The 13,135-nt window shown below is 39.8% G+C and overlaps 1 protein-coding gene across 2 annotated transcripts in view; it reads left to right on the forward strand.

The window, feature by feature from the left end:
• The window catches only part of NELL1 (neural EGFL like 1), a 1,034,994-nt gene that overhangs the window by 512,884 nt on the left and 508,975 nt on the right, over window positions 1-13,135 (forward strand). For both annotated transcript variants that reach the window (XM_055581358.1, XM_055581357.1), the window contains one exon: window positions 7,123-7,248. In XM_055581358.1, the coding sequence (XP_055437333.1) occupies window positions 7,123-7,248 (126 nt within the window). The remainder of the gene's footprint in view (window positions 1-7,122; window positions 7,249-13,135) is intronic.

A 13,135-nucleotide genomic window follows, 5' to 3' on the forward strand; every position in this document is an offset into this window, starting at 1 on the left:
ACTATTTCTAATCCTAGAGGGGGCCTTCAGCAGTCTTAAGCATCCTGAGTTAAGGTTGTATCAGGGGTTCTAGCTCAGAGCAGAATTCTACCACCTGTTTTGGGGTCCTGGGTTACTGGAGTCTAAAGTTTGAAAGAGTTAGGGTTTAATTTAAAAGACCCACAGGAATAGTCATGCAGAGTACAGCTTTACTATTTTAACAGAGAGCATCAAACAGAACAAATGCCATGAACATGATGCACAATGACATTCGATTTGGAGATCTGCCTGTTTCCATACATTTCATGGCAGCACCAGGCATGTCTAACATAGTTATAGGCTCGAAAATTTACAGAGAGCTAGAACTGGATCGGGGAGAACAATGCCACATGTGAAGTGAGACTGTGGGTTCAAACCCAGGGTCTTACGCTTACGGACTTTATGCTTTGTACAAGTGATCTCAAAATCTCTGAGCCTCAGTTTCCTTATCATGACATACAGATATCTATCTCCTATAGGAAAAGTCAAATGGAATAAATGGGGTGCTGCTGTGCTACCTGTGGAGTGCCTAACATAGTTTCTGATATGTAGAAATGACAGATTTTGAATATTAACCAGGTGTCAGGGCCTGTTCCTAGTTTTACCTTATGAGGTTAGGAACTATTAGCCTCTTTTTCATTTTCATATCATCCTGTGCCTAATGATGTATTTTTAAAATTTTGATCCATTCTGCCTTCCAGTAGCTAACTTAGTTGTGGTTCTTAGAAAATCTTGCTAGACTGATCTAGACCTTTAGGTTGAGCCTGGCCTTGAGTGTGTTCAACTTCTCCTTTGAGGTTCAGTCTCAGACACAGCTTCTTCTTGCCTCCTGCTGCCGCTACTGCTGCTAAGTCGCTTCAGTCATGTCCGACTCTGTGCGACCCCATAGATGGCAGCCCACCAGGCTCCCCCATCCCTGGGATTCTCCAGGCAAGAACACTGGAGTGGGTTGCCATTTCCTTCTCCAATACATGAAAGTGAAAAGTGAAAGTCAAGTCACTCAGTCATGTCCGACTCTTGTGCTGCAGCCTACCAGGCTCCTCCACCCATGGGATTTTCCAGGCAAGAGTACTGGAGTGGGTTGCCATTGCCTTTTCCATCTTGCCTCCTGGCTCTGGGTAAATATCAGAGTAGGAAGGACCATTGCTTGCGAGAGGGACCTGCTTTAGGCAAAACTCCATCACCACCTGAGCTATGGTCAGATTTCTTTTCAGGCTTATATTTAAAACCCTCATTGCTTTGGGGTCACTCAGTTTCTCTCTCTGAATATCAGTTCGTTCTTTAATTGGGGAGTTCTGTTTATTTTTCTTGATTTGGTAATTTTATAACCTTTTAGGATCTTTTGTCTGTGAACAAAAAGCATTTGTCCTAGGCTCATTTTGAAAAATCTCAGTTGTTTGCTTTTCTCAGGATTTTCTCAAGCTATCCCAGCTCTCTAAAGACGTTGATTGTGTTTTGATTCTCTGTATAATCAGATTTGCTTGTGGAGCACTCTTGAGTCCTCTTGAAACTGTCTGCAGGCTTGTGCCTTTCCCGGAGTTTGGAGAGGCAGTCTTTCTTAGGCAGATGTGTTTCTCCTTGTCCCTTGTCCCCATCCTGAAACCAGGGGAGTTGTCAATTCTTTTCTTTCTTGCATCCTCTTGTCTCAAGGGACCCAACCCATGCCTCTAAACACTTTACTTTCTTTGTCTCCCTACCATTTTTACCAGGAAGTGATTTTTATACTTGATGTTTGTATGATAGAAGATAAGCAACAAAGATAAAGTAGTGACAGTTTAATTTTCTGGTACATTTGTCAAATTTTCTGCCTTATTTTATTCTTTTTGTGGGCTTGCCTGGGTTCAGTCCCTGGGTCAGGAAGATCTCCTGGAGAAGGGAATGGCTACCCACTCTAATAGTCTTGCTTGGAGAATTCCATGGACAGAGGAGCCTGGCAGGCTACAGTCCATGGGATCACAAAGAGTCGGACATGACTGGCCAATGAACACTTTCACTTTCACCAGGAAATCGAGATATGCCAAGGCTGGAATTACCAATGGTATGAATTGAAAATGAAATGAACTCAATGACACATCAGCAGAGCAGCAGGGCTGTGGTGTGGGCATGGCTCACATAGAGCAAGGGTTGGATAAACCTATGTGGGAAATTCTCCCTGTGATTTCCTAACATCCTCTTTCTGGTTTTTGAAAATATTTCTGTTCAGGACTTGGCATCCTGTGAAACTAGGTGATAGCTTGGTTGGTAGAATCAAAATAAACTCGTTATGGCTGAGTGACTCCTTCAAACCCACATAAGGCTGCTGCCTCTCAGTAGTTATGCAGTGGCCTGAGGGAAATGAGCTAGGAGTTTCTCTGTGGGAGGAGCTGACAAGGGTCTATAACAGAGAAACATTTATTCTCATCAGTGGCCTGATTGGCAGCTCTGGCCCATAGGCTGAAGACTGCATTGCCTCTAAGGCAAGTCCTGACTAGTTCCTCATCTTAAAAAATGGCTAGGCATCCTAGCAGTATAGAATGAGTTCACTGTAGCTGCATCTCTGTGAGTAAAATACCAGTGTGATTTAGCCTTCAGCTTTCCCTGCTTCAATCTATTCTCTTCACTGCAGCCGAGCTATATTTTAAAATCAGAAATTGGACTTTGTCACCACTGTGATTTAAGCCCAGGCTCCTTATTGTGGCCTCCAGAGCCCAGAAGAGGTGGCCCAAGCTCATCTTCCCAGTTTGTCTTCAAATAGGCAAAGTTCCCTCCTTTAACGAGTTCTTTTCATTCTTTTCTATCTGGTATGTTATTTTTCTCCCCTTCACCTGTTTCATTGCTATTTCAGGTCTTGGATGAACAGTCACTTCTATAGAGAGTCCATCTCTCAACTTCTCAGACTAGGTCAAATCCCTGTTAAATGATCTCACATTATTGGTAGAACATGTAAGTTCCGCTCAGTATCTTGCCAGGCTGTGAGGTCTGTGATGGTGTTTTATTCATCACTCTGCCTTTAAAAGCATAGTAGAGGGCTAATTAGTGTTCTTTGAATGTACAGACTAAATGGTCCTCTCCCTTTATAACTCTGCAAAGACAAAAAGTTTAGGCTCTGCAGTTTTCCTTCTGTTTCCTCATCTCCATTCTCAAAGCTGAATTTCTGTTCATTTTTCAAGATCAAATTGAATGATCTCCATTGCAGTGCTTCTCATGGTCATTCTCTGTACTGGTCAGGGTAGACTCAATGGCTTAAATTAACAAAAGCATATTTCTAGGTCATGCAACATGTCCATCATGCGGGTCTGGTGACCTGCTCCTCACTCAGGGACGCAGGCTGAAAGAGCTTCCATTTCTGTGCTTCCATAATTTCCAAGGCAGGAAGAAGGAAATGTGTTAAGTCTGATGCTGGCCCTTAATCTTTCTACCTCAAGGTGGTAGGCTTCTGAGATTCATGCTTGGAAGAGGATGGGAAAGTACAGTTGAATTATTTGCTCAGGAGGAGGAAATCTGGTAATATACTGGATGAGATGTGCTAATGCAGACCAGCCCCCTCTTATATCTGGCTTTTCTTGGTCTGTCAACCCCTCACTTACAGTGATCTATTCTTCCACTCTCACATGGTCAAATAAAAGATCTTGTAATCAGCAACAACTAAATCACCTTTGAAATCTTAGTGTCAAGCACGTCACTCTATAACTCCATCTTCTGCCTTTCCAGCTCACACACTGTAGTACTCACACTGGAATCATTTCTGCCTCCCTCAGGAGTCCTATTGAAGTTAGGGTTCCCTGGGAAGCAAACTCTGAGATGGAGACTGACATGCAGGAAGCTTAATAGGGATGCAATGCCTATGGAGGAAGGGAAAGATACAGAATTGCACAGAGGGAGGGGTTAGCTGAATCTCATTGAGTGCTCTGAACCCGGTATAATCTTTCACAATTATCTTGAGTTACTGTTAAGGAGAACCATCCTTCAGTGAATATTGTCCTCAGGGTGGGGGTGTGACTAAGGGTGAGGCAGCTCACATAAGTCAAGGACAGTTTTCCTCAAAGGCTAACAGTTGAAGATTTGTAGCAGGCAGTACTTCCAGCGGCTGGGGGAACAAGTTCTTTAGCTTTGAGCTAGGCAGTGCATTTCAACTCCCTCTTGTTGTCCTCACTTTTTTCCTTAATAACTGCGATTCCTTGGCATCTCATGATCATCAGCTCTTTTCTTGCAACATCAGTTCCCTTGTTTCTCATTTTAATCTATCCTGTTTGTTCAAAAACTCATCTTTGGGTACACCTCTTTCCCACTACCCTGCGCCTTCCCCAGGTATCTGGGTGCATCTGGAGTGAAGCACATGGCCACGCTGACTGCTCTCACTTAGCATTTATGGTCACAGGTCACATGTGCCTCTGTAGCCACCTACTATACTCTCTAGTAAATGGTTTCCTTCCTTCCACTTCCCTGGTGGCTCATATGGTAAAGTCTCTGCCTACAGTGTGGGAGACCCGGGTTCAATCCCTGGGTCGGGAAGATCTCCTGGAGAAGGAAATGGCAACCCACTCCAGTATTCTTGCCTGGAAAATCTCATGGATGAAGGAGCCTGGTAGGCTACTGTCCATGGGGTCACAAAGAGTCTGACACAACTGAGCGACTTCACTTTCCCCAAATGATGGCTTCGTACCTTTACCTTTTCCCCTCTCTTTAAACATCTAGTACCACCTCCTTCTCCTAATTCTCAGATGTTACTCACTCATTTCACTGAGAAAATTAAAAAACAAGCAAAGGAACATTACTTCTTCTTTCCACCATCAAATATACCAACTTTCTTCCCTTATCTGTTAGTTTCATTTTGTTGTAAAAATGACTTGCTCCATCTGTGGACTGGAACTCAACTCCTCTTGTCTCCTCCAAGACTTTGCTCCTGCAGAAATCTGCTCTCATTATTTTTGTCTTTATTGAGTCTGTTGCAATATTATGTCTGTTTATGTTTTGATTTTTTTGGCCCTGAGGCATGTGGGGTCTTACCTCCCTGACCAGGGATTGAACCTACACCCCCTGCATTGGAAGACAAAGTCTTAACTAGTGGACCATCAGGGAAATCCCTGCTGTCTCTTCTATAATGTCAGTTTTCTTCACTAGTGTTGAATCGTGTCCAGCCGTGTGTAAACATTCTGTGATCTTTTCCAAAACAGTCTTTAAACAAGACTGTCTTTTAACCTGGAGTCTCCCTAGAGCTACTACAGTTTTTCTTCTCTTGATGGCAAAACATCTCAAAAAGTTTGCCTTGATTTTCTGTCTCCTTCATCTTTCCTTCTTTCTTTAATTGACTCCACTTTCCCCAAACTTCTCTTAACAGCTCAAGGGCAACAATGAACTTCTTGCCAAATCAAAACATTAATTCTGTCTCTATCTTATTCAGCTTTTTCAGCATCAGGTGACAAACCTGACCATTATTCCTTTCTTGAAACACTTTTCCTCTTGAGTTTTATGATATCCACTCTTCTGTAAAGCATAATGCTTTAATGATGTAAGGAACCAACTTGTTTAAGAATTCTATTGCCTTGAGTGCCAGAAAGATCTGAAGCACCTCTAATGATTTCATGCAGTTACTATCCTATCCCAAATTTTTGGGAGAGTCCCTTCCACACCCAAGCTTGATGTACTCATATTATTATACAATTTTTATATTCCTGTTGGCCATTTGTTTTGAAAGCTCAAGATACTGTGCATGTAGAATTATTGATTGCCTGAATTCTTTCACTAAGTTTTGATGTTTGTTTCTTAAATTTATGGAAGTCTTGCTGGCTATGTCTTCTTTCAGAGCCTCAGTTAACTTTCAAGTATAGGTTAACAGATCTTTAGGACTGAAAAGAATCTGATATTATTTTGGGGTGTTTTATGCCAGAAATAAATTCATCTACATTTATTTTTAAAGTAAAGAAATGAATTTTCAGTGCACAGAAATGTAGTTTCTATGCATGAAGATTACTAGGATTTCTGTGATTATCTTAGTCATAATGCTACATTTGACTAGTGATCGTTTTCAGAGTGCTTTCATGAGGTAAATCATAGTAAATAAGAGGTGGACTTTTGATTTCAAATTGTGGATATAGTGTCTTCTTACCGGATGACTTAGTGCCAGACATTTAACTTCTCTAAGCCTCAGTCTAGACTTTAGAATGGTGGTAGTGCTGTACCTCACTCACGGAATTGTATGTGGGTAAATTAGATGGCACACTGAAAGATATAGAGCAGTAGGTTCAGAAGTAACCCTTATGATGAGGGTCATCTGCTAGTAATTAACCAGACTGGAGCTAGAGCTCATATTGGCTATTTTGGATTCCCACAATGTTTTTATTCTTCCCTCTCCCAGGCCATCACATTATTAGCAGTCTGAGTAAAATGAGTATAAACCCATTTTTTAAAACATAAACTCTAGAAAAGACTAAACTCTATGCTTATGGTTGTAGGTTATCTTAATTCTTATCATGAACTTTTTATGAGACAGAAGGTGATGCTCTGATCTCCATTCCAAAGAGAAAAAGGTCTTTTTTGTTGAATCATCCCATTATTCTGTGACATAGGATGCATCTCCAGGTCAAGCGATGAAAGACATTCATTTTCATTAGACAGCAGTTGCTGTCTGTATTCATAGTACAACATGGGAGAAAGTGGCTCCACGATCATTTTGTACCAGATGGATTAAAGCATGTATTAGTAAGAAAAACAAGCAGAGAGAAGCTGAATTCTCTTGATCTCTCTGATGAAAGCCACACTGTGTACAGTGGACACCTAATAAATATTCATTGGTGTCAATGCCTGGACACAGAACTCCTTGATTTGGGACATTAAAATGAAGCATCCTTTTTGGTGAAAGAGTAATAATAGGTTCAGTCTTCAAGCTTCTTGAGTTCTTCACTGTTGTGTCCCACCATGCATCTTTCTAGAAAGATTTTCAACTTTAGATAGAATCTGCTACACCAGCTGAAATTTGCGCTTAAGCTTTTGTGCTAATGCATCTTGTTTTTTCTCTTGCCTTCCATGGGCATTCATCTTTTCTAATTTCATTGTAAGATGATCACATTCTAGTTTAGTCATTCATCTAACTGTGTTATTGCTTCTTTTTTTCTTCTTCTTCTTCAGATATTGATGAGTGTGCAGCTAAGATGCATTACTGTCATGCCAACACTGTGTGTGTCAACCTGCCTGGGTTATATCGCTGTGACTGTGTCCCAGGGTACATTCGTGTGGATGACTTCTCTTGTACAGGTGAGTGCTAAGAGGAAATGTTGCTTTTCTGATTCAGTCCTTCTCTGCATCGTATCTGTGTTGTTTCATTTAGCTCCAAGTACACTAATACTATTTTTACCAAACTAATTCTTCTCTTTAATTATCTTACCATCAAGTTTTTTTTTTAATGATAATTTAAGTCTGCATAATTTATTTCCACTCTTGTTATGTCTGTCTCTGTATGTGTGCACGCATACATTCGTATATGGTTTGAATTTCTCAGTTGCCTATGGTAACACTGAAGGACTTAGAGATTCCTTTTCCAAAAAGAGAAAAGTATCAAACTATTCTCCTTTCATCAAGGTGAAATGTTTTTGTATATGAGAAAATGTACTTTGTTTTCACTGCGAAGGACAAGAACTTAAATTTAAAGTGTGCAAGAGTGCCTAGTGGGTGGAATTGGGTCTATGGGGGGTCACTCAAGACTTTTCACTGACATATTGTTAGTTTCTCCTCTCTTCTCCCTTCATCACACTGGGCTGTCAGCCCTAAACTGGAATGCCAGGCAATGCGGTTGGTGTCTATGTGTGAGCAGTGCTAGCTTGTGGGCATTTGGTTTGAGGTTCCATTAACATTTAAGTCATGAATATGGAGACATGAGCAGTCAGTTGGCTAGGATGCGAGAAGGTTCTGATTGTGTCTTCTTTTGGATGAAATGTGTTTAAATGCCTGATCTGTAACCTGTAAAAAATGGACTCCTTGAAGATAAGATTTCAGTCATGTTATGTATTTCTCTGACTCTTGTATCTTTCTCTTGGTCCTAATGACTTTGGTATATAAACAATAATTTCTTCACTCACAATGGAATTGTACTCATTTCTAAATATTTTGTGTTTTGAATGACCCTTCCAAAAGTACAAAAAGTTACAAAAGTTTGAGAAGTATGTTTGTATCTCCAAATACTTTTATTCTCGTTTGTTGTATTAATAATATTTTAAAGTTACTGTTCTTTGGCTAAAAGGACTAGTGATTTCAGATTGATGAGGTTTCTGACTCCCACAGTTGGTCATGTCTCATTTATCTGTCTTTTACATGATTTTCTTATAAGAAAATCCCTGGATAAAAAGAGATTTCATAAATATTATGCTGAGACATAAACATTTTAAGAGGGCAAAACTCTTGTGGACCTGTCAACACACAATTGAGAAATCTGTGATGTTCTAGATGACTATTACTCTGTTCTCATTGGTCTATCCCTGGTCCTGACCTACGTTAGTTCTGACATTAGGCAGAGGCAGCGAATTGCCTCCCAACACAGCTGTACCTTATCATGCAGCCCAGACCTAATTAAGGCACTGCTGGGTGGAAATTATATGAGAATCCATAACACCTCTGCTCTTTGTCATGGAAGGAGGAAGGCAAGAGCTGGTACTTACTGAAGGCCTATTAAAGACAGGTGCTCTGCTCAGCAGTATGCATATATGGATGAAGATGGAAAATGTATTATTTTTTAAGAACTAGCCCCAGAGTTACTTTTAGAAAGAGAGCTGTGTTGTTCGGAGTAAAAGGCAAGGGTATGGGTATCAGTGGGTACTCCATCCCCCCTCTAGAAAAACATAGAGCTACAGGAAAAAATGTATACACACATATTTTGTTTTGTTTGTGTGTATGTTTTGTCTGAGAGAGAATAGAAAAGTTAGAACAAAAGAGAGAAAAAAAAGAGGAGAGAGAAACCAGCCAGAGAGCCAAAGGAGCAGTGATCTATGGAGCATTCTATGGAGCAGTGATCCCCTGCCTGTTTGGCACCAGGGACCAGTTTTATGGAAGACAATTTTTCGATGAACTGATTGGGAATGGTTTTTGGATGATTCAAGTGCATTACATTCATTGTTCATTTTATTTCTATTATTATTACCTCAGCTCCACCTCAGATTGTCAGGCGTCAGATCCTGGAGGTTGGAGGTGCCTGCCATAGAGGACAGAGGCCAGTGAAAAACACCCAGGGAAAGGATGGCTGAAAGGATTTTTCAGAATAGGAATATTTAATGTGAGGTGATTTGTTGCGGTGGTTTTGCTGTGTAATATGCAATGTGAGTCTTCCTCATTGACCCTCTAACCTTCAGCAAAATTTGCCGCTTAAAGGTGAACCTCCCCCTTCCCACCCTAAAGAAATTTAAGTTAACATGGCAGACAGCAGAAATGGTACATATGTGTGTATGAAGGATAGCATGACCTCAGAGGCAGAGGTAACTCTTCCCATCTTTTCCCTGATGCCCAGGGTGCATTTAAACAGACATACGTGCATCATAGTCACCATGGCCTCCTCTCAGGAGTGTCAAAAATCTTGATGAGGGTTTTGGACTTCCCCCCATAGATCATAGGATTGAGGATAAGACCTCCTTCTTTAAAAAAGAAATCTTCCATTGGTCCCAGATTTTTTTTTATCTACTGCCCATTTTTCTGCTGCTTTTCACAGCAAACCTCCTCATTGATTTGTCAGTGGTTATTGTCTCCATTGCATGTACTTCCTTTACATCTCCTCTTCCACCCCTCCCATTAAGTCCTCCAGTCTCACCATTCAGCAGAGAGTGTGTTTATCAAGGTCAACCATGAGCCCCGTTTTTCTCAATCTAATCTTATCTTTGTGACCTCTCAGCAGCATTTAGCAGAGCTGACGACATCTTCCTTATTTAAACACATCATTTTTTTTGACCTTTGAGACAATACATTTCCTGATTTTCTTTCTATGTCACTGGTGCCTCCTGCCCAATGTTCCTGGCTATTCTTATCCCTCTGCTGATATCTTAAAGATTAAGGTACTATAGTGCTCTGCCCTAGAACCTTTATAATCTTTTTAGATGTCTGCAATTCAGTATTACAACATTATAGCATCTCTGTCAATAACTCCTAAATTTCTGTCCATTTCCAATCTTTCTCATGAGCTTCTGAATTATATATTCAATTTGACATCTACATATAGGTATTTAATAGGATTTCATATTGACATGCATGAGAGAGAACTCTATTTTTTTTCTAAATGTATTTTGGAGGAACATTGATGGGAATGAGGAGAGCTGAGAGACAAGCTTTCTCCTTGTGGTCATTTCTCCTCTAGACCAGACTCAAGGGCTTCCATTAGACACCTTCGTAGTCAGCTGGAACTCTGACATTCACCTTCATGTCCTGAAAATAAGTCTGTTAGGCCAAATATGCTCTTGACTCTTCAAGACAGAGCAGGTCCCCACATCTAATCTCTGCCATTTCTTTATTGGTAAAGAAGACTTCTTCCCCCAAGCAGTTATAATCCTCTGTAATAAATGAGGTGTATAGTAAATGCATGCCACTGTAAGATGTGTTTTCAGATGCTTTGTTTCCAGGAAGAAAAATTGCTAGGAGAAATTCACAGGCTTGAAGACATCCTTTTGTTTACCTGACATGGCATTTCTCATTATTGACATTCTTATTTCCAAAGTTCATTCTAGTCTCTGTCCCAAGTCAATAAGTACCTGCTGCCACTGCTCAGTTGGCTTTCCAAGTACAGTGGGTCATTTTTTTCTCTTTAATTTTTCTTGGTTTGTCATTTCTCAGGTGCTAACATTTTAGAAGTTAGTAGTCCTATTGAAAATCTGCACTTGATCAAAAATTAGTGATCTTAAAATTAAAGAAGATGTATGACCTTTGGTGATACATTGATTTATTGAATGAATGATTCACTCTTTCATTCATTCACTCACTCTTTCATTTATTCATTTGTATGTCCAATATACAGTTAGTGTCTTTCATGAGTGTTAGGAAATATGACCAAAGAGATGACTGACAAATGACCTCTTTGCCCGGAAGTTCATGGTTAGTGTGGCAATGTCTTCAAAGGAGAAAACTCAAATGTGCATTCTCCATCAACAATGTTCCAAATTTACCAAATCAGTTCTTCTTCAAAGTCTTAGAAGAGTTTAGATAAATATTGGGTATTTCACATCCTACAGTGACGGCCCTTGACAAATTCCAGAGAAGTGACCCCAAAATTGACTTTCCCGGTTCTATGCTGTAACAACAGTCCTTTGACAAATTATTCTTATATTCTTACCACAGGCAACAGATACCAAGATGATGCTGGAAATAAAGACAGTACATCAAACAGAGAAGAAATGTTACCTCTTTCTTACTTTTTTCTGGTTATAAAGTGAAAAAGTCATATTTCACGAGATATTAAAAGTTCTGAGGATTCAACATTGAAAATAATTATCTAGAACCTTAAAATGTGGTATAACTCAGTCATTACTGGTGGAGGGAGAGGGGAGCTGGGGGTTCCCTGACATAATTGTGTAGTTTGTGTTAGGCTCCATACTTTTTTCTGGGAGAGTTTTCATTGGTAAATTTGAAAGCATTGGGTCTTTGACACTGGGGAAGTTTTTGACCTTGGAATTTGTGTGTGATTCTAAATCACTTTCTGTTCTGTAAGAGAGCCCCGATTTGCTCTTGTTCTTTTATGAATTTTGAAGTAGGAGAAGTGTCTAAAATTGAGGTTGGGGGGCGGGTGGTTTTCTCTTCCGTGGATCCTTTGATTTTTGCAATGGTCAAGCTGCTTGATTTATCGGTCCCTGACATTCATTTATCCCCAGTTAAAACTCCCTGTGTTTAGGTTGTTTGATAAGATGTTATCATTGAATACTCAGACAGCTTTAAGGGAGGAGACTTGTGATTTATGATCAAAGCATGCAGCAATAAGACAGGTACTTGACAGTAATGGGTAAGCATTCATTTTTATGCCAAAAACCTTCCAAAAAGGTAAGAAATAAAGGGAAGAAGTGAAATAACAAGTATCACATGTGATTTCCATTACCTTGCTGCGAGATTTTTTTTTTGTTTTAATATTCTTTGGTATTGGCATGGAAGGGAGATTACAGGAAATTTATTTGAAATCAAGTAAATTGAAAGTTAGATGTAATAGTCTTTTAATTTAATGGCTTAAATTTAGTTCCGTATAATCAAAGGTGAGAAAACAGTTTAAAATATGTAAAAGTTAGAAATTTTAGACTCGTTCTCTGGAAAAATATTTTCTTACTAAGATTAATGAAATACAGATCATTTCAAATATTGAGATAACTGGTAACTTTTCAGTGAACAAAGTCATGGGACATGTAGCTGAAGTAGAAAATCTTCCTCCTGGATTAAGCACAGTAGTGAATTACACACTGATTATCCCTATATTTCCAGCACATAGTATGTGCTTGTTTTGGACATATTGTTCTTGTTTATGTTTGACTATCTGGCATCATAGCTGGTGCAAGTTACTAATTATTTGCCTCTCAGTCGAGATAGGGGCTTCCCTGGTGGCTCAGTGGTAAAGAATCTGCCTGCAAAATTCAGGAGATGTGGGTTTGATCCCTGGGTCAGGAAGATCCCCTGGAGAAGGAGATGGCAACCCACTGCAGTATCCTTACCTTGGAAATCCCATGGACAGAGGAGCCTGGTGGGCTACAGTCTGTGGGGTTGCTAAAAGAGTTGGACAAGACTGAGCATCTAAACCAAAAACAGCAATATTCTTATATTCTTACAAATATAAGAATAAAATTCCAGTCATGGATTAGTAGACTACTTTTACTGTAATAGGAAATGCTCTATCAAATGCTTTAGAAGGCCAATCTTTCTAATAAAGATAAGACTACATTTATTGATATATTGAATAAGAAAAGTCAAAATAAGACTTGTACCTTTGGATATTTCAAAACCCACTTAAAAACTCTGTTTCTCTGTGAAACATTTGTCTTTTGTTTTGATTTGTCCTGCATATTCTTTTTTCTTCCCTTTATTTAAACAGACTTTGCCACCCTCCTCTCCCTCCAGAGGAAGTACGTAAAACTAGCATGGCAGGATCCCCAAATTCTAAGTCTTTAGGGCAGAGGTTCTCAACCCTCACCTTAGGTTA

Source organism: Bubalus kerabau, chromosome 5 (assembly GCF_029407905.1).
Source record: "Bubalus kerabau isolate K-KA32 ecotype Philippines breed swamp buffalo chromosome 5, PCC_UOA_SB_1v2, whole genome shotgun sequence".
NCBI classification, from domain to species: domain Eukaryota; kingdom Metazoa; phylum Chordata; class Mammalia; order Artiodactyla; family Bovidae; genus Bubalus; species Bubalus kerabau.